The sequence below is a fragment of the Schistocerca americana genome, chromosome 2, assembly GCF_021461395.2.
Source record: "Schistocerca americana isolate TAMUIC-IGC-003095 chromosome 2, iqSchAmer2.1, whole genome shotgun sequence".
Taxonomy (NCBI): Eukaryota; Metazoa; Arthropoda; class Insecta; order Orthoptera; family Acrididae; genus Schistocerca; species Schistocerca americana.
In genome coordinates, this window is record NC_060120.1 from 308302523 (window position 1) to 308328760 (window position 26238).

Here is a 26238-nt window from a genome sequence, read left to right on the forward strand (position 1 = left end):
GCATGGAACAAGTTATGAGGGCCCATGGCGGACCCTGTGCCTACTAGGCAACAGGACACATACTGAACCGAGGTGACTGAAATGCTAATCACGTCTGCAGAACATACTAGTGCAAATTTCCTGCGAATGTAAACGTCCCATGTCGAAGATCTCCATATTCATTTAACATCCATGCCTGTTGGAGTTTGTTATGCGTCTGCAGGAACGGTAATTTCCAAGAGTGGCTGCCTATCGAAGTTGGAGGGCTGCAAATGATACATATCGAAGTTGCGATAGTAAATCGATTATGGAAGTCTCGTGGCGCGCGTTACGAGTATGTCAATACAGAACGACAAAAGAAATGCGTTACAGAAGCACTTGTAAATTGAAAGCAGACAACTTACCTTACTCGTCGTCGGTGTTATCGTCTTGTGACAGTCCGCGTGATGTATAAGCTGCAGGGACAATTCCTTTTTCCCCGTACCCAGGGTAAACTCTGCCAATATCGCGCAGGAATATCGGCAGAGTGTCGCATGCGTCTACTTTCCCTAGCAAACGCAAGTTGTGAAAGTATAGGTACTGGAACAAATACAGTTCGTCTCTCTGTCCTCGACACCCTTCTCTTTTTATGGTAGACTTGACAGACTTCCACAGCCGTTCTATATTCTGGGTATCGACACTGGCGTCATCAGAAGAGACAAACTCGACAGAGTGGTTCACGAATTCGTGCTCGAATCCTTCAGCTTTGAGAGTCTGATACGACTGAAACCCGTCTGTGATGACTTTTGTTCCAGGCAGTATGAAATGTTTTATGAGACCCGCTAACGTCACCTTGTCTCAGGACAATACCCTCACAACGAAACACTTGCGTGACTCCCTTTGTATCCCACCAAAAACCCAAATATAATCTACTTCACTTTTAGAAGGTCGTCCTTCATCTAGGAATATGAGACTCGTCTACTTCTGCTATTTTATTCGGTCCACCAATTGGCACACTGTCATATGTCACTATCACGGAGCACACTTCTCGGCAAAACCCGAAGTAGTCACACACGGTATTTGCCGATAACTCAGTTTCTGATGCTGTGGCTTGCTACGTATAATCTCCAATCCAGCACGACACAAGAATTACGCTCGTCTGAATCGAATCGATAATGTATAGGACTCGAACCACGTATTTTTCCTGGTGCTAGTTCGCTTTCCGGAAGTCCGCAAAATAAATGCAGTTTCACAGACTTCGCACCACCACAGTCAACACAGTCCCTCCTTTCGTCGACCGGCAGAAGTCCATATTTCCGACAAAAAGTCAAACATTTGTCTATACTGGATATGCATGGAATTAGATTTTTCCATGTGTGGCAATCCGCAGAAGAAACTTGAGAAGCTGCACACATTACACTCGCTATGAAGAGAAACTGTGTCGATTTCCCAATGGAATCATAAACAATTACGGCGGGAATGTAATGTACTCGAACTGAGAAACAACGTAAAACTGATAAAAATGACGATCACAAATAATTTAGCATAAAGTGCGCCACGAGACTTCCATAATCGATTTACTATCGCATCTTCGATTGTATCGTTTGGAGCCCTCCAATTGCGATAGGCAATCATTCTTGGAAATTACCACAGGAACATGCAGTCGATATGACTGCTGTGTTTTGGGTGCCACAGATAGGCGGGAGGCCGATGTTTGTTGATAGCTTACCTTGTGACTGCTACCGTTGCTCCGTTCTGTTACTGCATTTCACGGTTTTCCTAATATTTTGTTGACCGGGGACGGACACATTCGCGTTGTTCGCCATTCGCCTCGTCTCAGACTGTTGCTGAGCAACGGTGTGGACCGCTACGGAGACTCCTATATTGTTGAAAATTGCGCCACGGCAGTATGTTGTTTTACTCTAAGACGATATCCGGAAAATAGTCATCACACAATTAGGAAAATTATCGAGCGATAATAGCAGGGGTGCAACGAGGCAGCTACAACCGGGCCAGTGTCCCCGAGGGTTTGGTGCCGCCGGAATTAAAAATAAGGAAAAGAGAGGAAGAATTAAAATGGGAAGGAAAAATTCAAAATTCAGTAAAATCGATCGCATAGGAGAAGCGTTTGTTATGTTAAAACAAAGAAAGATTGTTTTGGTAATCATTGTGATGTAAAGATTGCGTATCGCTTAGTTCCTTTAACCATGTCAAAGATCAGTCTACATTATGGTGCGGACATCAGTTAACTGAATATGTAGAGCGAAATCGACTACTTGTGAGCAAACGTTTTGGCCGGGGCTGTCACGGAGCATGAGTTATGAGTAGCGTATATAATGCTGTGCGAAAAATAATCGAGTCACAGTTTCAATGTAGTCTTTAAAGGCCGTGTAGAGGCTAAGAGGCTAATCAATAGACACCCCTGTATTGCCGAATAGTTGTGAACTTGGCAAATCGTTTGGTCAGTCTGCTGCGGTAGTAAGGTAGTTACTTTCAAGGTAACGCGAAAGACACCGAATCCAACGCGTTGGTCCGATAGATAAGGAAGCGTATAACACTTAAGAGATTCGACGTTCTTAAGACTCTGACAGTGTAATTCCTAAGGCTAAGAACTGTTCAAAAATGGTTCAAATGGCTCTGAGCACTATGGGACTCAACTGCTGAGGTCATTAGTCCCCTAGAACTTAGAACTAGTTAAACCTAACTAACCTAAGGACATCACAAACATCCATGCCCAAGGCAGGATTCGAACCTGCGACCGTAGCGGTCTTGCGGTTCCAGACTGCAGCGCCTTTAACCGCACGGCCACTTCGGCCGGCACTAAGAACTGTAACGTATGAAGTGTAGCTGTATGGCTTGAAAACATAATCGTATCATTTTCAGATTCAGTATAAACACCCAGAAAAAATTAGCGTAGCATCAAAGGCCTTGCTGTCTGAGAGTGTGGACGTTGCAGCTGTATCCCCCCCCCTCAGATTTAGTGGTAAGAGGCCCCAGTGGACAGCCCTTCAAAAACTGAACACAGATCAAGCATAAAAACAGGAAGAAGGTGTACTGAGCTGTGAGAAAATGCAAAATAGAAACAGTGAAACGTCGACGGAGAAGAAGTACAAATAGAACAGCAGGAAACACCAGCGGCGTTATGGTGAAGTGGTTATGGTGTTAGACTACGATACGGGCGAGCTGTGTTCAAACCTCGCTCGTACGTTTGATGACGTGACAAGTCAACCGAAACCTCCACCGGAGAACACGTCTGGTGTGTCATACACGGCACTAGTGACAGTACGTGTGTCGTATGATAGGAATCGTTTGAATGACTGCTAAGTGTGTCAGATATGCTTCCTCGGCCGATTTAAGTGTTCGTATGAATATGAATGTGATCACTCCCAGAGACAGGAAGAAAACATAATAGTTTTTCACATAAGCTGCAACAAATGAACGCAACAGTTTCACAATCACACAGTTGCTCTGTGCTCTGTCAAAACATACGTTTTTAACGTTTTTGAAGTTGCGTTACGTTTTGGAAGTTTTAACTCTTGTATTCCTTTGTTGTAACATTTTTCACATCCGTTTATTTGTTGTTCTTATTTCTGTGAGATGTCTATGTTGTATCTCGCTTCCTCTCATTATTCGTCACATTTACTTGCGACGGTAACATGAGTCATGTTCTATAACAATTGTATAGTATGACAACTGCCAAGGCTACAGACGGAGAACAAACATTCCAATGACCGGACGGACAGTTCGTAACGTTGAGAAAAAATATATATATAAAAGTGGCACGATGGAGTCTTGAACACGGCGCGCCGGCTTTATCAGTCCAACACCATCACCACGTTTTCTTTTTTCTTTTTTTTTTTTTTTTTTTTTTTTGTTAATCTCAGTTTGTTCGTTATCGTTTGTTCTATTTGTTCGGGGCGGACGTCCCATGACGCTTGTACAAGTTCATAGTTGAGCCATTAACTCAGTTTTTTATATACAGGGTGGTCCATTGATCGTGACCTTGCCAAATATCTCACGAAATAATCGTCAAACGAAAAAACTACAAAGAACGAAACTTGTATAGCTTGGCCGGCCGCGGTGGCCGTGTGGTTCTAGGCGCGGCGGTCTAGAACCGCGGGACTGCTACGGTCGCAGGTTCGAATCCTGCCTCGGGCATGGATGTGTGTGATGTCCTTAGGTTAGTTGGGTTTAAGTAGTTCTAAGTTCTAGGGGACTGATGACCTAAGATGTTAAGTCCCATAGTGCTCAGAGCCATTTTTTGTATAGCTTGAAGGGAGAAACCAGATGGCGCTATGGTTGGCCCCCTAGATGGCGCTGCCATAGGTCAAACGGATATCAACTGCGTTTTTTTAAAAATAGGAACCCCCATTTTTTATTACATATTCGTGTAGAACGTAAAGAAATATGAATGTTTTAGTTGGACCACGTTTTTCGCTTTGTGATAGATGGCGCTGTAATAGTCACAAACATATGGCTCACAATTTTAGACGAACAGTTGGTAACAGGTAGGTTTTTTAAATAAAAATACAGAACGTAGGTACGTTTGAACTTTTTATTTTGGTTGTTCCAATTTGATACATGTACCTTTGTGTACTTATCATTTCTGAGAACGCATGCTGTTACAGCATGATTACCTGTAAATACCACATTAATGCAATAAATGCTCAAAATGGTGTCCGTCAACCTCAATGCATTTGGCAATACGTGTAACGACATTCCTCTCAACAGCGAGGAGTTCGCCTTCCGTAATGTTCGCACATGCATTGACAATGCGCTGACGCATGTTGTCAGGCGTTGTCGGTGGATCACGATAGCAAATATCCTATAACTTTCCCCACAGAAAGAAATCCGGGAACGTCAGATCCGGTGAACGTGCGGGCCGTGGTATGGTGCTTCGACGACCAATCCACCTGTCATGAAATATGCTATTCAATACCGCTTCAACCGCACGCGAGCTATGTGCCGGACGTCCATCGTGTTGGAAGTACATCGCCATTCTGTCATGAAGTGAAACATTTTGTAGTTACATCGGAGGAACATTACATAGGAAATCAACATACATTGCACTATTTAGATTGCCATCGATAATATGGGGGTCAATTATCCTTCCTCCCATAATGCCGCACCATACATTAACCCGCCAAGGTCGCTGATGTTCCACTTGTCGCAGCCATCGTCGATTTTCGGTTGTCCAATAGTGCATATTATGCCGGTTTACGTTACCACTGTTGGTGAATGACGCTTCGTCGCACAATCGCTATATCTCTTCATTTATACCAGATGAAAACAGCTTTAGTCTGATATTTATACTTATCCTTCACTGTACAAAACGCCACTCCGGCACTAATAGCCGAAAATTTGTAAAAACAAGACTAAAGCTGACAGTTCAAGCACGTTTCAAAGCGGTTGTGTTTACATGGGACCGAAAATAGATTGTGGGATGCGGCAGCTAGTAACCAGAAGCAGATTTCTAGAATCGATTTAGAAGTTTTAGGTGACCACTCAGAAGCGGTATTGGAAAATCGGCGTGCGAAGTTTGGTTTTGGGAGACAGTTCAAAAACGTGTGTGAATTCCTAAGGGACCAAACACCTGAGGTCGTCGGTCCCTGGACTTACTCACTACTTAAACTGACTTATGCTAAGAACAACATACACACCCTTGCCCGAGGGAGGAGTCGGACCTCCGGCGGGAGGGGTCGCGCAATCCTTGACATGACGCCTCAAACCGCACGGCCACTCCGCGCGGCTGGAAGACACTCAACATGTGTCAAGTTGCGCAGGGCTGTAGTTGTAAAGCTGTTTCATCAAAACAACAGAAATAGTGCTGCTGTTCTTCGCGAGTATCGACGTATTGCAGGAGTACGGAGAAGTCTTCTTTCCGCACTGAGGTTGAAGAACGTGATTCGGAAGTCCCAGTTAACTAGTGATTTTTGAACTGAGCGGCCATCAATATCACCGGATTTGAACCCGTGTGAATTCTGCCTGTGGGGTTACCTAAGGGATAGGGTTTACCAGTGGGGCACTGACACAAGTTGGAGGTTGAAGATAAGCTTAGCAAGGGAGGCAGCCAACCCCCCCCCCCCCCCCCCCCCCAAGATGTTTCAGTCAGCAGTAGAGCAGTCTGTAGCGCGGTTCGAGGTTAAGTGGGGTGTAGATTGTCGTCACACTGAGCAACGTTTGTAACTTGGAACGTAAACGTGGTACGCAATTATAAAATGTTATCCTCTCACGTGGAATTAAAATGTGCTTTTCCTTCAATGGTTTATTCGTCATTTGTCTTCCACATGTCCGCCCAAAAGTTACCACGAAGATTTTATTGTCCTACGAGAAATCGTTTTTCCTGGGGGACTTCTCAAGTAGCGACAGTTTAATTAAGCCACACTGTACGTGAGAGGATCTTTTGTTCCTCTCTGTAAGGGCAAGTCGGTATCACATGGTCTGAAACTGTGCCCTGTAACGAGGAACTTCTGGTCTACAGCTATGAAATATTTTCGGACTATCTGATTTTGGAAAAGTATCCTAATATTTTGAACATCTCTCACAAAATCTGCGATATTTAGGCTTACGTTTAAATGGAAATGTTACGAAAATTTGAATTATTTTCGAAACATTCCAGTTTCGATTCGATGCTACACTGCTACTCAAATATTTAGCGTATGGCTGCAACTCTTTGGCTGCGCGGATTATGAGAAACTTTTTTTTCTTCATTACGAGTTGCAATTACAACTTCGTTCAACTCACGCCATTAGGTAGCAATTTTCCGGTAACAGGAGCATTTCTCGTTGATATGTAACGGCAGTGGGCATTGCTTACATCCCGTCAGTGACACGTCCACGCCTCGCTGACGCCAGGCCTCTGGGCCTGTAGTTAAATAAAGACTTATTAAAAGAAGTTTGGTTTACATTTAGTCAAAATGTACCTTCGGTTGTTCGTGCAGTATTTGTTATGTGCAATGATTGAAGGACGGATATCTGTTTCATGTATGGATAAGTCGGGGGAAAATTATTAAAATTATATTTCTATTCACGAAAGTACTCAGAATAAAATAGACTTCTTAAAGTTTTTATTGTTTATTTCACGTATGACTCAAGTGGAAAGAGAGCGGTCGCGGTTTTGGTGTAATGTTATGTGTGGGCATGTGAGGCGAAAGGGTGGTGGTAAAGACTGGCAGTGAACGACGAAGTGTGGGCGACGGTTTGTTGAGAATGAAGTGGTGTAGCATGTGAGCGTGTAGGGGCGGGGGATGACAGAGTCCCACTTTACGAGCTTTCCACGGTGTCTCCATAACTGTACTTGGACCCCTGCCACCGTGTCTGTAGGCGACATGGTGAAAGGACATAGGGGGCAGTCATTCTCGAGATGCAAGCCTCTCCAACTCCTCTAATGTTGTGGCGAGCTATTGAATATGACATCGGGGCTAGTTTGATAACTGTCGAAGAGTGGCTTAGTGCTCGCACGTGAGCTTTGCGGTAGGAAAGGCGAATGGTCGACTTAGGTTTATTGGGAGAATTCTCGGAAAATGTCGTTCATCTGTAAAGGAAACCGCATATAGGACGCTAGTGCGACCTATTCTTGAGTACTGCTGTAGTGTTTGTGATCCGTACCACGTCGGATTGAAGAAAGACATCGAAGCAATTCAGAGAAGGGCTGCTAAATCTGTTACTGGTAGGTTCGAACAACACACAGGTGTTACTGAGATGCTTTGGGAACTCTGATCGGAATCCCAGGAAGGAAGGCGACATTATTTTCGAGGAACACTACTGAGAAATTTTAGAGAACCGGCATTTGAAGCTGACTGCAGAACGATTCTGTTGCCTTCAAAGTTAATTTCACTTAAGGGCCACGAAGATAAGATACGAGAAATTAGGGCTCACACGGAGGCATATATCCAGTCGTTTATCGCTCGTTCTGTTTGCGAGTGGAACAAGAAAGAAAAACTCTGCAGTCATACTCTTCATAACCGGTGTATCTAGTGGTATATTCCAGCAGGATAATACAAGAGCTCACCAGAAACGCTTCAAGGAATGTACAGATTCTGGCGTGGCCTGCCCAGTCCCCTGATGGAAAGACGTTTACTTTGACATGAGCCTCCAGCCAGACTGTCGGAGGAGTTTTGCTTCCATGAAAGAGGTAATTCGTTAACGAATGGGACACGGACGCGTCAGTGTTGAACATATCAAAGCAGTGTATTCGGCAATACAAAGTACGCAAAAGTGCTTTTATGATTAATATTCTCAACTTCCAGATGAAGTAGTAGTAGGAGCTAGTCTGATCACGCAATCTCTAGTGGTGTTGTAGTTTGAACTGCCAGTGACGTGCGGGGGGCCAGACGTCGGAATCCAAGAGATGTGCAGCACATGCCATGCGTCCCCCTATAGGTCCACTACTCTGACCACCCCACTTGCAGTCCACACAGAGGTTGACCCCTCACCTGTGGTCGAGAGGGAGATCATTCCAAGGTGTGTCAGGCAGTGAAAGACTTTCCGGGAAGCTGATCGAAAGGCCTTGGTTTGTCCGATAAAAAGTTTCCAGACGCTACCTGTGGCTGATAAAGATCCAGAGCAGATGCAGTCACTTGTCCTGTTTCAGAGGAAGCTCATCAGCGTGTGTGGACATTCGCAAAGGGTGGGATTATTTGTAGTTGTGAGCTCCTGTGTTAGGCACGTAATGGAGCTCCTTAGGAATATGGCTCCCAAGAAGGGAAAGAAAGCCAGTGTGCACTCTGTGTGGATACTGGGAGGATGTAGTCAACGGGTCCGTCAGGGTGCCATGAGGAGCACAGCGTGCAGCCAGCTGCAAATGGTGGCTCGCGTGGTCACTAATGGTGGGTGTCACTTCGGATCGAAAAGGATTCTCTCTGGTTTCCGGCGGCTAGCTGCAGTGGTAAAGACTGTCGGCCTTGCTCCTGAGATGAAGGCACAGCTCACCATCTGCAGTGTCATCTGAAGGACCAATTGCGGACATTTGGTACAGAGCCGATTGGAGGGTCCGAATTAGAGGCTGAGACGGTTGCGCGACCGTGTAGGCTGCAGATTCCTTGACGCGCGCTATAGGGTGGTGGGGTATCGTGTTCCGCCTGATATGTCAGGAATCCTTTACACACAGCAGGCGGCTATTCGGGTAGAAGGGGCTGTATGGAGTTGACTGAACGGTTTTTTTTTAAGTTGAAGGGTCTCAGGAAAGAATGAAAGGAGCTTCAGTCTCATAGAGTGCACGTCAAACCCAGGACGTGGGTAGACTTGGGAACCATAGGTATGTATTACAATAGTAAATTGTAGCTTTGTGGGAAGAACCAGAGGTCCAAGTGCTAACAGAAAGTACTGATGCTCAAATCGTCATATTTACTGAAAGATGGCTAAAGCCGAAGTTATGACAAAGGACTCAACGGTGGTTAGAACGGATAGATTTAATCAGTTGGTGGTGACTTTTTTGTTGCTGTTAGATGTAGCTATACTGTACTGCTGTTAGATGTAGCTATATTTAACAACCAAAATAAATAAATAATTTGTTCCTTTTACCGACCCACTGACTCAGATGATACTGTTGTTGGAAGGTTCAAAGAAAATTTGAGTCTCATTTCAAATAAATACCCCATTCTTACAATTATAGTTGATGGTAACTTCAATGTACCCTCCATATCTTGCTGAAAATATTGTTTTAAGTTGTTGGTGGGCATAAAATGCCTGAGAAATCGTACTGAACGCTTTCTCAGAAAATTATTTTGAACAGTTAGTTCAGGAGCCACTCGAAGTGCAAATGGTTGAAAAATATAACTGACAACTTAACAACAAATAATCCTGAGCAAATGGGGAGCATCATGACGGATGCAGAGATTAGCGATGATAAGATCGTTGTAGTGAACATGAACACAGTAAAAGTCAAAACCACCAAAAATAAACGCAAAATATACTTATTAAAAAAACAGATAAAAATTCGCTTGACGCTTTCCTAAGTGTTAGTCTCCATTCCTTCTGAATTAACAGTGTAAGCGTAGGCCAGATGTGGCTTAAATTGAAAGAAAGAGCATCGTCAGTAATTGAGCGATTTATACCAAGTAAATTAATAAGCGACGGTACTGATCCCCTGTGGCACAGAAAACAGGTCAGAACAGTGTTGCAGAAGCAACAAAACGAAGAAAGCATACCAAATTTAAAAGAACCGCCAATCTCCAACATTAGCGAAGCTCGCAACTCGAAATTTAGCGCTGACTTCAATGCGAGATGTTGGTAGTAGTTTCCACAACGAAACTCTGTCTCGAAATGTCAGAAAGTCCAAAGAGATTCTGGTCCTATGTAAAGTACACCTGCTGCAAGGCAAAATCATAATCTTGTTTGCGCAATAGTGGTGGTTATGTTACCGATGAAAGTGCAACTAAAGCGAAGTTACTAAATACAGTTTTCCGAAATTCCTTCGCCAAAGAAGACGAACGAAACATTCCAGAATTCGTATCAAGAGCTAATTCCAACATGAGTAACTTAGAAGTAGATATCCTCGGAGTAGTGAAGCAATGCAAGTCACTTGATAAGGCAAGACTTCCGGTCCAAACTGTATACCAAATAAATTCCTTTTAGAGTATGCTGACCTAATAGCTCAACTGTTACATAGCAATCATAAGCAACCTCTCGCCCGACAAAAGATTCGTACCCAAAGACTGGGAAGTTGCGCTGGTCACACGAATACTCAATAAAGGAATACTCGTGGGAGTAATCTGATGAATTACAGACCCATACCACTGACGTTGATTTGCTGTAGGATTTTGGAATACATACTGTGTTTGAACATTATGAATTACCTCGGAGGTAATGGTCTGTTGGCACATACTCAGAACGGGTTCAGAAAATATCATTTTTGTGAAACACAGCTAGTTCTTTATTCTCATGAAATAATGAATGCTATCGACAGGGATCTCTAACAGATGTCATTTCTAGATTTCCAGAAGGCTTTTGACATCGTTCCTCACAAGCGCTTCTAATCATATTGTGTGTGTATAGAATATCGTTTAAGTTGTGCGACTGGATTCTTGATTTCCTGTCAGGAAGGTCACAGTTTGTAGTAATTGACGGAAAGTCATCGAGTAAAACAGAAGTGATATTTGGGGTTTACCAAGGAAGTGTTATAGGCCCTTTGTTATTCCTAATGTATATAAATGATTTAGGAGACAATCTGAGTAGCTGTCTTAGATTGATTGCAAATGGCGCTGTTATTTGGCATCTGGTAAAGTCATCAGAAGATCAGAACCAATTGCAAAACGGTTTAGATAAGATATCTATGTGGTGCAGAAAGTGACGGTTGACTCTAAATAATGAAAAGTGTGAGATCATCCAAATGATTACTAAAAGGAATCCGTTACATTTCGGTTACACTATAAATCACATACATTTGAAGGCTGTCATTTCAAATAAATGTAACTACGGACAACTTAAATTGGAACGATCACATAGATAATGTTGTGGGGAAGACGAATCAAATGTTACGTATTATTTCCAGAATACTTAGAAGATGCAGCAAATCCATGACAGAGACTGCCTACACTGAACTTGTCCGTCCTCTGCTAGAGTATTGCTGTGCGGTATGGAGTCCTTACGAGAAAGGATTGATGTAAAACATTGGAAAAGTTCATAGAAGGGCAGCTCGTTTTGTATTAGCGAGAAATAAGGAAGCGAGTGTCACGCATATAGTACGCGAGTTGGGGTGGCAATCATTAAAACAAAGGTGCTTTTCTTTGCGGCGAGAACTTTTCACGAAATTTTCGCCTCCAATTTTCAATCCCGAACGCGAAAATACTTTTTGATGCCCTTCTACGAGGGAGAAACGATCATCTAATAAATTAAGAGAAATAAGATCTCGCACGGAAAGATATAAGTTCGTTTTCCCTGCGCGCTGTTCGAGATTGTAGTGATAGAGAAATAATGCTAAAGGGTTTCGAAGAACCCTCTGCCATGTATTTAATTGTAAATTGTAGAGTAGTCGTGCATATGTGGATTTTCTACATACTGGCACAAGTAGTTCCACTTGAACTACTAGAAAGCTTTTGTCGGCTAGATGCATTGGTTTGCCTTACCTTATTCGTTGGATGAAAACTGCCATGGCACTGTCTCAACATGACTGTGACGTTGAAATCTTGTAGTCGAGATGAGAGACGGATGTGTGGCAAGGGGGTTAATGGCAACTGACCCTTTTTCTGATTAGTGAGATGTAGATCCTGATAGGGCACCAGGAAATACATGAGATGAGATGTTGAAAACGCCGTGAAGTGTCGCTTAATACAGGCCATACATTGCCACTAGATTAACCTCAAAAGTTTTAGACAAAGCTTATTTTAAAATTTTGGAGAATTATTTTACGTTACCATCAAATAAATTTGATGTGATATGTATCAGTAAACGCCTGTAATGTTGTTACAATCACTGGTTCGCTTTGTCTTGTAACAACAGAAGGCGCTTAATCTACAGTAGATCTACGGAAATAGAAGTAGGAAGCAAGTGGTTGAGAGGCAATTCCTACGAGCTTAGAGTTAGCAAGAAAAAAATGATGAACCACATCGTATCAACAAAAGAATGTTACTTGCAACACACCTCCTGTAAATCATACCTATTTTGAAAGCCTTCAAGTGAATAATGAAGAAGATGAAAATCCAAACTTTATTTATTAGTATTGTGGCTACACGTAACAAAAAAGTCAATAGCTTTTTCCTGAGTGTTTTACACATGTTGAACTGTAATTAACTTGTGTGAGAAGTTTTGAGTATCTACTTTTCTAGTGCAAAAGAAAACGGACACAAAAGTTCGGGAACACTTGTATTTGAGTAAATAAAGAATATTGGTTGTTAAAGTTACAGAAAAAATACATTGTATGAAAATAAAGTATTATTTATTTTGCTGAGTTATTTTGTTGAGAAATATATTATTTATCGCTTTTAGCAATATTTAATCAGTAATTGTCACTACTAAACAGATTTACCGCATCTCTGCAGTGTTAAGATAAATAAATAATTCCTTTTTATCAAGTTGAGAGACACTTGTGTCTTTCGTTTTGTAAGTATGCAGGGATACTTACTTTACGAAAGTTCTGTTTATCCATGATTCACTATTACATAAAGCTATAAAACCGAATAATCGAACTTTATTGCACTCAATCCATCTCACACAAAAAAAATTGAAACACACAACACGAGGCTTTGCGACGGTGTAATAATGCCACAACTGTTATATCGCTGAGGTTGGCAGCAGCCATCTCGTTAGGACACGAAGTGTTGCTGCTAGTACCGATATATACTAGCATAACAGCAGTACTGTGGAGGGCGGTGGTTAATTTTTCGAGAAATAAATAATCAACAGAGAGAATTTTGCTTACTGTACACAGGTTAGCAAACTCATATGCTGTACTTAACAGTGGCAAGGAATATGAAATTAACCGGTTCTCAATTCTCGGAATTGAAACTTTTTGACACTGAAAATACTGACATTTTAAATTATGTTGCTGTACTTAGTTCATGGTTCAGTTACTCAGCCGATCCATTATACGCAAAATTAACATAAGCTTTTGTGGTCTTTTAGCGATTTATGTAAAATGATTGGTGGAAGAAATCAGTCTACGTAAAATAAAGTATTTTCACGTACCTTATTGTTATCATAAAATATAGAGAACAATTTGCCCGAAATAACGTGCAGTACTTTATGTATAAAATACGGGTCGCGACCCTAGGTACTAGTAGACAGTTTTGTAGAACGTAAGAACTTTGTTACCCATATGACAGATTAGGTGGGTAAAAAAGTAGAAAAGATAAGGGCGCATTTCATGTTCTGTTCGCGTGTCCCTTTTCGGGGAGTTGAGCCGCCGGGTGCAGTCCTTTTATCTGACGCCTCTTACGCGACTTGCGCGTCGGTAATGATGAAGACAACACAGCACTCAGTCCTCACGCGGAGAAAATCTGCGACCCGGCCGGGAATCTAACTCGGGCTCTTCGCATGGCATTCAGCCACACTCACTACACCGACCCTTATAAATTACCGAGAAACTGAGGCAACAATGTTTCCAGTGGAATGAGTTAACGTTGTTATATATACAGTGAAACGTTTCACAAACGCGAAGGGAGCTGCGCAGAATGTGATTTCTGACAGCACAGTCTGTTGCCCAGTACTCTGTCTCCAGTGATCGGAATGTTGAAGGAAGTCTCCCTTCCTATCGTAAGTTTCGGGATCCCAAGAAGAATGAGGTAGATAAACGAATGGCAAGCTTAGATGTATTCTATCTATGTTGAGGACGCTCAAGTAGCAGATGTGTAGATACGAAAAGACTTGCTAAAGATGGAAATCATCATCGAACCTGATGAGAGACTGATGAGTACATTTTTAAGAAGGGGAATGATTCATAGTTTAATCTTTTAAATAATATCGCTGTAACGTGAAGTTTTTGTCGCTAGTGTGGAAATCATTGTGGCAGTGAGTGCATGACAGGTTTTACCCTCTCAGTTGGAGAGGCATTGGGAAGTATTTCCTGCTGCAGCATTTAAAAATAATTAATGTGTCTGAAGAGTATTGCATTTGACAGGTAAGAATTCAGCAGGAAAGGAAGCTATGCTGTCGACTGATCCAGGCGTTGTACATAGGGCTGGGCAAACGATATTCGCCTTAGAACGAGCTCGAGATTTCCCGATACGCCCAGAGTTCAAGCGATGCACAAGAAAATACGAACTAGCCAGAACAAGAAGCTGTAGCGCAATATCAAATTTGACGGTTTCGTCAAATGGTATCAAATCCTACCACAGCACAAACTCCATTGTATATGCAATAACAGTTTTCATGCAGTATGAGTAGATATAAACATTTATGGAGATTTTTATGTAAGACTAACAGTCTTCTCCTTAAAAATAATTCTTCACACTGTCCAAAAATTCAAAAATGATTCAAACGGCTCTGAGCACTATGGGACTTAACATCTGAGGTCATAAGTCCCCTAGAACTTAGAACTACTTAAACCTAACTAACCTAATGACATCACACACATCCATACCCGAGGCAGGATTCGAACCTGCGACCAGAGCGGTCGCGCGGTTCCAGACTGAAGCGCCTAGAACCGCTCGGCCACACTGGCCGGCTCACACTGTCCAAGTTCAGTATTTCGTTTTTTATTAGAGACAGTAAGGTTTTATCAAGTGGGTTGCGAACGATCATTTGGAACTCAGTTAATACACAACTATTAGAGTAGTAGGTAAAAATGTAACCGTCTTTTAATCAGCTTGAAAACAATGTGGTTGTATTCGGAGGAAACAAGGAAGAAAATTAATTGCGAATGAAATGCTTAATAAACGAAATATTTCCTATTAAACTGAATGCAACTGCGATCGCGTGAGTAAAATACAGCACCAAGGCCCCTCGTGGGGATAGTAGCGACTAGATCCTGGGACGAGCGAAAGCTCCAGAGTTAAACTGAATCGCGATTGCGATCTTTTGTTTACTTATTAGCTGCTGTTTTTACGTATTACCTGCACTGTAGAAGATATTCCGCTTCATGTTTCACAGTTATTTTGTTATTACAATTAATAGCACTTTCATAATACGAAGACACCTCGTGGAGATAGTACCGAAAGTCGCTAGACAGCAGGGTAATCGAAAGCTCGAGCAGTACTCGAGAATTCTCGAGTCGTGATCGAACAGCCGTCTTTGTGCAAAGGCCGGATACGTCTGTTTGTGTTTACAGAATGCGCGGGCCATTGGATGGAGGGCGAATGAGGGACACGGGCTTGCCAAGCTTTTCCGCGCATGTGGCGAACTGGCACGCATCCCGCCTCCCAAGCGAACCAGCGGGTTAGCACTGTCGTTCAGATACTGAAGCGACAGTCTCTTTCAATAGTTTCTCTCCGAGGTAGATCTACCTGTTTTACATTTTCACGTTGCTCATTGAAAGCACTTAACAGTACAGAATCACCCAGACCACCACAAAAAAGCTTTACATGGTACTCGACATTTCCCTAGATCGCTTCAGGCACCTGCCGGGATGGTTCCTTTGAAAGGTGACGACCAACTTCCTTCCCCATCATTCCCTAATCCGATGGAATCGATAAGCTCGCTGATTGGTCCACTACCTCTAATAAACCAACCAACCAAGGTACTCGACTGCATGTTACCCCAAAGTGGTTTGGCATTGGTTCCGTCGATATACCCACGGCATAAAACAGTCTTTCAATATCTGTCAGAAAATTTTGGACGATTTCTCATGAGAAGCCGTCGCTGACATGCAGCTATTCCTGACCTTTCGCTAGCCTTAATTCGTTCGCGGATATGTAGAAAGCGAGGAAGGTTACTGCTCGACGCCCCATCTGCGACGTCCGTTTACAGGCGGAGCATATACTGTGTGAGACAAGGACGGGGAAGACAGCAAGCAGGCTGGATGTCACGAAACCCAAAATCTTTATGGCTACACGGTGAATTGGACCTAACTCCTCTTGCATATGAATCCAAAGTCTTAACCAAAGCATCATCTCGCTCGGTCAGTGTTATGTAGTTCGGAAAAAATGCCAGTGCTTTAAAATTTACTTTGTATTGATTTTTGAGGCATTGATGAGACGATACCAAATCATTAATGACCGAACTGGGCCCTCTATTAAGGAAAATAGGCTGATACGGCTGATCTCTTACGTCACTTAAACAAATCGCGAAATTCTTCGAGTTGGTTCTCAGTTTCACCTGCTCTTTCAGTGCTTCATATTATTCATGATGGATGCGAGATCGTGATTGTTAAACTGAAGGTTCAAAATGTGGTTATTAAACTGAATGTCCAAATGTAGGCTCCACCACCATACATAATGCGAAATCACTGGAATCGAAGCGTTTCCAATTACCAAACCCTCATCATCAGAGCTACACTACGAGAATCTGATAAAAGCGATAAAAATACTAAAAATTTGTGGTCACTTCCCGTGTAACCGTTTCTTTCCTAAAATGTGCTTCAGTACAATTGTTCTGTTAATTCAGTAAAATACACTTCCTCACGAGAAAGTGAACCACCCAGAAGACATAGTCGGATGTCAGTGTCAGTATAACATACACGTATACGTACACACCATCGACGAGTTTGTATATGTCTAGCGTAGCAATTCTCTGTGACAGGTTGGACTGCCACCAGAGTGACATCATTATTCTTGGTGATTAGTGTTGTTACCAGGCCTGGTAGGGCATATAAGGAACGTGAATAGCATCATATGTTGAGGGATCACTGTGAAGGACACGGAGATGCCGCGTGGTCGTATGAGACGGCGTTATTAGTATCTGACAGAATGTGAGAAGGGCCTCATTTTGGGGTCTCCATTTGGCTGACTAGGCGAAGCATGCAGTATCCATATTGGTGGCGTATTCGCATCTGACAGTGGTCCGATGTTGGACTGCACGGTAACGTGAGTGCAGACTTATTCATTGTCAAAGTTCCAGTCGACCACATCTGACGACCACGCGTGAGGATGGCTGTATTATGCACCAAATGTACTGTAACCCCTTTACGTCTGCGCTGCCACTAGAGAACAAGTATTGGACTCCTTGCAATATTCTGTGTCATCCCATACCATTGTTCAGAAACCTTTTTTTTCACATTATTAATATATAGATAGTTGTGTACTGTTCGTGACTGTAACTTGTATTTTAGGCTCTGAGCACTTTGGGACTTAACTTCTGAGGTCATCAGTCCCCTAGAACTTAGAACTACTTAAACCTAACTAACCTAAGGACATCACACACATCCATGCCCGAGGCACGATTCGAACCTGCGACCGTACCGGTCGCGCGGTTCCAGATTGTAGCGCCTAGAACCGCTCGGCCACCCCGACCGGCTGTAGTTTAGGGATTATTAATTAATAAGTATTTTAATAACTATTGTTCGTAATTATAGGTATTGTTAATAATTATTAGTTACTAATCGCTAACCATTTTCTTACTTGCTATAGTTATTCATAATCCACCACCTAATTTCTTAAGGTGGATCTTATGCCGTCGTAGCCACTGTGTTATGCTCTCGTAGCCACCGTGTCTGGCTGAATGAACTAGCACATTAGTGACGCACTAACACTTGCATTGCCCGTATCCCACCAATAGGATGCAGGCCATACTTATTATTGTTGTTATTCTTTTGTTTTCTTTTCTATATTTTTCTGCAGTGTTGTATACTTTTGAAAACATATAAACAATTAAGGAAGCAAGAAATTCTGGAAGATGAATGAGATAAATTTCAACAAGCAAAAAATAGATGATAAGAGATATAGTAATAATGAGAAATGTTAGAACCACCTCCTTAATATTATTTACAGTTTTCGTTAAGAACGGACATAGATGGTAATTTAATTCTTACAATTTAAAGTGACCATAGAGCTACAATAGCCAGTCACTTTTAATTTAATTATGTGCAATTGTAAATAATTATAAGAAGCGATCAAAAACTTTCCGATTGAAGGCGTTGCTGCAGCGTATATGCGACGTAGTGCGACTCCGATGTGAGTTTATAAGCACCGACGTGTGGGCAAGAGATTAATGTGGCGTTTGTGTCTTTCCGATGCTCTTGTGGTAAGTGCGGAAACGTGAGCTATGGCGACGGTTTTGCCAATTTCGTCCAAAAACGACCAACGTGCAGTTACTCTTCTCTTGGTTGCCGAAGGACAAACACCGGTAGACATCCATCGGAGAATGAAGAGTGTGTATGGGGCAGCTTGTCTGTCGAAAACAATGACTGCGACAAGAGGTGCTCAGGCTTCATGACAACGCACGCCCCCATATCGAAAAAATGTCGGTACGCAGAAGTTACGCCAACTCAAGTGGGGAACACTTGAGCACCCGTCGTAAAGTCCTGATCTCTCCCCTTGCTACTATGACGACTTCGGTACCTTGGAAAAGGCCTTCGAGGGTCGACGGTTCCTGTCGGAAGAGAAAGTGTAGCAGGCATATACGGACTTCTTCACGGAACGGAACAGGGTGTTTTACCAAACGGGTATGTGTTTTATCAACCTGGTGCGTCGGTGGGTTGATTGCCTCAATGCTCACAGCGATATGGTCTGATCGGCATGCCCATTCTGGACTGCGTGGCCTTCGAACGGAAACTTTTTGATCGCCCCTTATAATAATTTCTCAATTACGATCGATATCTTGATATAAAAATGTCTTCGCTACTGTGAAACACATCTCTTCTGCTGAACAAGTGTCCATAGCTCTTAAGATATGCGTTTTGGAGCCCACTTTTACTATGCATGTTTTTCTTGTTTTGGTCCGTACTACCTCTTCCCAAGATATAGAAATCAAAGAGCTTGCAGTGGAATATATTTGTTTCACAGTATCGAAGCTGAACAAGTGCTGATAGCTCTTTAGATGTTCATTTAGAGCACATGTTTACGGACCTTTTTCCTTCGAATAATCTTTCCTGTCATATCCCTGAATACTCCCGTTTCTCCTCTGGCATCCTGTGCTAATGGGCTCAAATTACGTGAATATACAGCTTTTTGGTGACTTCTATGACAATTCCAAGTCACTTTCACTTGCTATAGTAATAATACTTATAGACAGATGCATTTACGCTATTGTTTAATAGTATTTTGTTTTTGTTTTAGGGACAGATAGACGAGGTAACGTAGCGTTGGTTACAGTTTATGGTAACTATACATCTACAATAGTCAGTCGATTTTAAGACCTAATTATACTGAGTAATTTTGAATTACAAGTTATGCTATAATATTAAAACTTCCATATTAAAATTAACGATTTAATTTAAAACTTCCAGTCTGTAATCGACGTTTTAGTGTAAATTATTGTTGAGCTCAGATTATATATAGTGAAATTCACTGTCACTTCCACTTACTATATTATTGTTTATAGAAAGACAAGTGTAGGATTAAATATGATGCACAGTTTATAGTCCTAGACAGCTATAATTCACAGTCGCTTCTAAAGCTAGGTACTGTGTCTGTGGGAGTAGTGGAGCTGCCGTGGTTCTGGGACAAAGGGCCCATTGTTTTCCTTATGTAAACAACCCAGCCACTTCACATAGAGTACATATGTAAACAAAGTGCACTCCATTAACCCACTCCATTGTTTGTTTATGACCCTAATATCAACAAACTGTTTACTTGTGCTCTTAGTTATATGTATGCAAGTCTAACTTACAACAAATGCTGTTAGCCTATTCTTAATTACCATAATTTATAACCTAATGTGGCCGCCAGATGCTTTTAGCCTTACGTAAACAAAAACTACATTTGTGTTTTTAAGTTATGTTTATGCAAGTCTAACTTACAACAAATACTGTTAACCTAATCTTAATGACCATAATTATTAACTAACATGGCCGTCAGATGCTTTTAGCCTTATGTAAACAAAAACCACACTTCTGCTCTTTAGTTATGTTTATGCAAGTCTAATTTACGACAAGTGCTGTTAGCCTAATCGTAATGTCCATAATTTATTATCAAACATGGCTGCCAGATGCTTTTAGCCTTATATAAACAAAAAAACTCTTGTACTCTTAAATTATGTTTATACAAGTTTAATTTATGACCAAATACTTGTAGCCTATTCTCAACAGCTAAAATTTATAACCTAGAAAAGGGTTACCTCCCATTCCCCACCCCTCTAGGCTGTGGTGGCCATCATGATGTGATGGACTCATCATTCGTTCTCTGGATGTCGGTCAATCACCATCAAAAGACAGCAGCAGATATCGGCCACTGCCCCCAGAAAGTACAAGTGTGAAATTCAAATGACATTTGCAGTTTCGTTTTTGCAATTTGCAGCAGAGTATTGTGGCCATTAGCATTTTCTGCAAGCATTCTTATCATACGACCAGTTACCATTACTTTGTACAGTTTAGGGGGAATTTGTTCTGACTTTGAGGGCACCTTGTTAATTTTCTTCCTTCAAATACCCACTGATATTCATGATCATCGTCCATAGACAAACACACATAGATTATCAAAATACGAGGCTTTAAATGTTAACATTAACCACTACAGTGCATTATTCAAACAAATACGCTCTTCCTACGTATCAAGTCTACGTTTCACTATAAGGAACTCCTCACTGCATTACTAGTGTGTTAAAAGCAATGGTCTACACACTGTGACATCACTGTGAGGCCGCTGTAGAGGACTGTCACACGGTGAAATTATAGTAGACTTGCAAGTAATGGAAGTAAATTAAAAAAATTCAAGTGGGAACATTTTGAGAGACAACTATGTAAATATATGTTTGACATTGCTAAAGTATACTGTAAACAATTTCCCACACTTGTGCTGCTGCTGCTACTACTGAGGATAGGATTGTAATATTAGACGTATGCACTTTTATACAAGCAATAAAAAAAATATATACTGAGATTCACACTGGGAGTGTGTGCATCCCCTGCACTGCTTGTCTGGAGCTCCCACCACTCATACCACCGCTAGAGCCCAGCCCTCCACTCCCACAGCCACAGCAGTCACCGCATGCCACTATCTCCGAGTCAGCTGGAGAGAAGGTGTACAGTGATTCTCTCAGCAATACATCCTGCGGCAGCATCGTGTGAAGATAGAGGAACTGCCAAAACTTTCACCAGACACGTGCATAACAAAGGGGTGCCTGGAGCAGGTAGGCCTTTGTTCTAGTCCATCACACGAAGACCAACATGTGTCAACATCTAAACTGGGGATACTGATGTTCAGAGAATGATTTGTATATGTGCACGGTAAGTCTCTGCTGACCCCCAGTTCTGGGTGACTTTCCCGAAATCTTCCCCTTTTCCTAGACCTCTCCAGTCCTTTTCCTTCACCCCTCTTCTTTCCCCTTCAACCCTTCTGCCTGAAGAAGGAGCCAGTGGTTCCAAAAGCTTGGTAACTACAAGCGTCTTTTATGTGTGTGTTCTGCGGCCGCTTAGTGAGTAGTTTTTTAGCTATCCAATCAAATAAGTGTCGCCGCTTCTTTCGCAAAGCTGGTCGCAGGTGATGCTCCAAAAACGAACAGTAATACCGTGCATTGACGGTCTGCCATGGAGGAACGTAATGCGTTAGGATAACATTATCACACCATCACAATCGTACATGAGAACCACCATAACTTTAGACCGATCCGTTCGCACCGCCAACAGAACAGGCTCTGCTAACGGTATACTACGCCTTCAACACTGCTGGCAACGGGAGCGTTGGTGACTACTTTGAAGGACAGTGACAGATGCAAACATGTAACTCTTTTGTATCGGTTTTGAATAAATAGTTGTCACTATTTAAGTTCCAATGCTCGTAGATATACACGTAGTTACATTTGAACATTTTATTTCGGTTGTTCCAGTTTGATACATGTACCTTTCTGAGAACACATGCTGTTACAGCGTGATTACCTGTAAATACTACATTAATGATTAAATGCTCAAAATGATGTCTGTCAACATCAATGCATATGATGCACTGAGAACCATAAGGATCTGAAGGCCCAAAGCACACCATTGTCGAGCCCACAGTTGTGTGAATATCTGAGAAATCAGTGAGACAGGTTTTCGTGAATGTTCATTTATACAACATGGGCCTACTGCCCAGATAAACCTGACTCACCAAATGTCAGAAGCATGAATAAATGCCACAGCCTCACAATTGGAGATGATGTGCCTTAGGCCCTCATGGTTCTCAGTGACTCGCATATAACACTTGACAAAATTTATTCGAAAGTATCTTCCACCTTAGCAGTGTGCAATCTACATTCTGTATAAACTATTTGATCAAAGTTATGCAGACACCTACTAAAAATTCTACCACTACGATTGGTGATATAAAGTGTCCCACATAAGAGTCGTTATATGTGTCTTCCCAGGTATTTCCGTGTACAGGATGGTCCATAATTCACGAATTAAGCGTCAAACGAAAAAACTACAAAGAAGAAACTTGTCTAGCTTGAAGGGGGAAACCAGATGGCGCTATGGTTGGCCCGCTAGATGGCACTGCCATAGTTCAAATGGATATCAGCTGCGTCTTTTTAAATAGGAACACACGTTTTTGTTACATACTCGTGTAGTACGTAAAGATATATGAATATTTTAGTTGGACCACTTTTTTCGCTTTGTGATATATGGCGCTGTAATAGTCACAAACATATGGCTCACAATTTTAGACGAACAGTTGGTAACAGGCAGGTTTTTTAAATTAAACGTAGGTACGTTTGAAAATTTTATTTCGGTTGTTCCAGTTTGATACATGTACCTTTCTGAGAACACATGCTGTTACAGCGTGATTACCTGTAAATACCATATTAATGCAATAAATGCTCAAAATGATGTTCGTCAACCTCAATGCATTTGGGGGTATCTATCTTTCCCCTAGTGAAATATGCTTCTAAATCCTTACATCTATCTTTTAGCAATTGCTGGTAGACCGTTTTGCCCTTCCTGGCAGTTTCATTTTTTAGGTGTTTGTATTTCCTTTCGCCTGCTGCATTTTTATATTTATTCTTTCGCCAGTTAAACTCTACATCTCTGGTGATACCATGTCTTGTTACGTATCTGAATCGCTGCTACCTTCACTATTTCATCTCTCAAAGCTATCCATTCGTTTTCTACTGTGTTCCTTTCCCCTGTTCTAGTCAATTGTTGCCTAATTCTCCCTCTGAAACTCTCAACAGTCTCGGTTTCTTTCAAATCATTCATCTCCCATCTCCTTAATCTCCTATCTTTTCCAGTTTCTTTAGTTTAATCTACAGTTTATAACCAGTGAATTGTGGTCAGAGTCCACATCTGCCCTTGGAAATGTCTTCCAGTTTTAAATATGGTTCCGAAATCTCTGTCTTACCATTACATAATTAATCAGTAACCTGGTGTCTCCAGGTCTCTTTCACGTGCACAAGCGTCTTCCATAATTCTTAAACGAAATGTTAGCGATGATTAATTTAATCAGTGCAAAATTCTACCAGACGGCTTCCACTTCCATTCCTGGCCCCCATCCATATTCACCTATAATTTTTCCTTCTTTCCGTTTTCCTACTATGGAATTCTAGTTCCCCATCAAAATTAAATGTTCGTGTCCCTTAAGTATCTGAATAATTTCAGTTCGTCATACATTTTCTCAATCTCTTCATCATTTGCGGAACTAGTTGGCATATACATTTGTACCAGTGTGATGGTTGTTGGCTTTGTGTCGTATTTTGGCTATGATAATGCGTTCACTACGCTGTTCATAGTAGCTTACCTGCATTCCTATTTCTTTATTCATTATCAAACCTACTTATTTGATTTTATATTTATGACCTGCCCCTCCTGCCACCAAACTTCATTAATTCCCAGTATATCTAATTTCATCTTACCCATTTCACTTTTTAAATTTGCTGACCAACCTGCGCAGTTAAGGGATCTATGATTCCGCTCTTCGACTACGTTATTGGTAACAAGCCATTCGAATCAGGAACAGGTGTGAAATATCTAGGAGTAACCGTTCAGACCCAGTGGAACAATCACATAAGACAACTTTTAAGAAAGTAAGGCTTCATGTTGAGGTTCGTTGGCAGAATCTTAAGAAAATTTATTTCATCAGTTACGAAAGAAGTGGTTTACAAAACATCTATTTGACCAGTCCGTTTTATCAGTATTTGCTGTTCACGTTGAGTCCTCACCAGGTTGGATTAATAGAAAATCCAACGAAATGCTGCATGTTTTGCCATGTCGAGCGAAGTTTTTCCTGTTGAGAAAAAATAGTCAAAGAGTGTATGCTGCGAGCGATGTATTACTTCCTTCCACACACATCTAGCAAAATGACCTCTATGAGGAATTAGAGCTAAAACGCATGTTTACCAACAGTCATTCTGTCCATGTGAATGGGGCAGGGTTGAGGGTTAATGTACTCTCCATAACACACCGTAAAGTGGCATGTGAGGGTTACACGTCTGATTTCTCGGTACAGACGTCCTGTAGACACTAGGATCATCTGCGAGAGCTGTTGTATTTCTTCCATGGAGTCCCGTTTAAGTTCCGACAAAAGCCCATGTATGGTGCTTGTCATAATACACTAGCATGATCGTAATTCTTTGATCACTACGACAGCATTAGCATATAAAAGGATTTAAACGAGAGAATGGCTTGCGCTCTATTGGAGGTCCCTGACCTTGATGGTATGGTAGCTAATATCAAGTGTCAATGAACTTTTATAATGTACAGTGGTTCTTCGCTGTCGTACAGAAGTGGTAAGATTCCTCCGACTTCATACTTGTGGATGAGTACATTTTTGCGCCATTGCCAAACTGGGATGTAGCAATGACAGAAACAGAAGTGCTGGTGACAATAAGCAAACTGAATGTAAAAATCAGTAAAATGGAAGTTGCTGATGTATATGCTATATATATAGAAGACTGTAGTTTTAATAAAACATTTGTTTATGGGACGCATATGGAGAAAGGTAGTACCACGCAGCAATGCTCTAAAACAGGGCTGACAGGTGTGGTCTAGATTTGTTTTCGAGAATATTACGAAACGCCTATTTGAATGTTTTGTATCATCATATAGTGGACTGGACATGGGACATCTTCTTATTCCGTAGATCTTAAGAAAAAAGCATTGCGAACTGTTACTGTTCCCGGAATACTGTTATTCTGCAAATATTAAGCAAATGAGACAATGTTTTAAATAGAGTTAGGCAGATCCCTATTACAGAAATTACTGATTCCTGCTGCAGACGGAATGGTACTGTTCCCTAAATCGAGTATCAAACTCTCCAACAGCTTGTAGGATAAATGAACAATGCGCTAAATCTTCACATATCTCGTTGTTCTATGTATAATTCTGTTAAGTGATGCAAACTTTGAAGAATTAAATCAACACTGGGCGTACATAATATATACCATAATCACTGTACAGGGCAGAGGGTCCTTGTTACAGATTGCAGCCGTTTTTCCGCCATTCTTTGAACTTTTTTTTCAGTGTCATCTGGCAAAAATAGCTGGTAATCATGGAGAAGAGGGTGAAGAAGTATGGTGTAGGCAATCTCTGTTAGCACAGATCTGCTGCATTTTCGAAGTTTTGTGGCAATAAAACTGCGGTTGTGCACACCTTATTTTTTGTGCAGGTAACAGCAGCGTCTGAGAAATGCTTTATGGAGTATGGCGTGGGGGAAATCTTTATTATAGATTCCAAACGATGGTTTAATCAGATCTTGGCTGTATACTAGAAGCTAACCTGCAACGGGACTTCGGAATAGACATAAGCAAATCCCTATTAAAGAAATTACTTCTATATTAGTGGTTTTATCCTATGCACATATTGGGTAGAGGAAAAGTGATTGTGTGTGCGTGTGTGTGTGTGTTA

General features: G+C 41.7%; 1 protein-coding gene across 2 annotated transcripts in view; it reads left to right on the forward strand.

Moving 5' to 3' along the window:
• LOC124594694 (sialin) overlaps positions 1-26238 on the forward strand; it is a 302311-nt gene that overhangs the window by 82743 nt on the left and 193330 nt on the right. Inside the window, exon 3 of one of the 2 annotated variants that reach the window (XM_047133060.1) lies at positions 19544-19558. The exons of the other annotated variant lie outside the window; for it this stretch is intronic. Within the exon in view, the coding sequence (XP_046989016.1) occupies positions 19544-19558 (15 nt within the window). The remainder of the gene's footprint in view (positions 1-19543; positions 19559-26238) is intronic. 2 annotated transcript variants of the gene reach the window in all.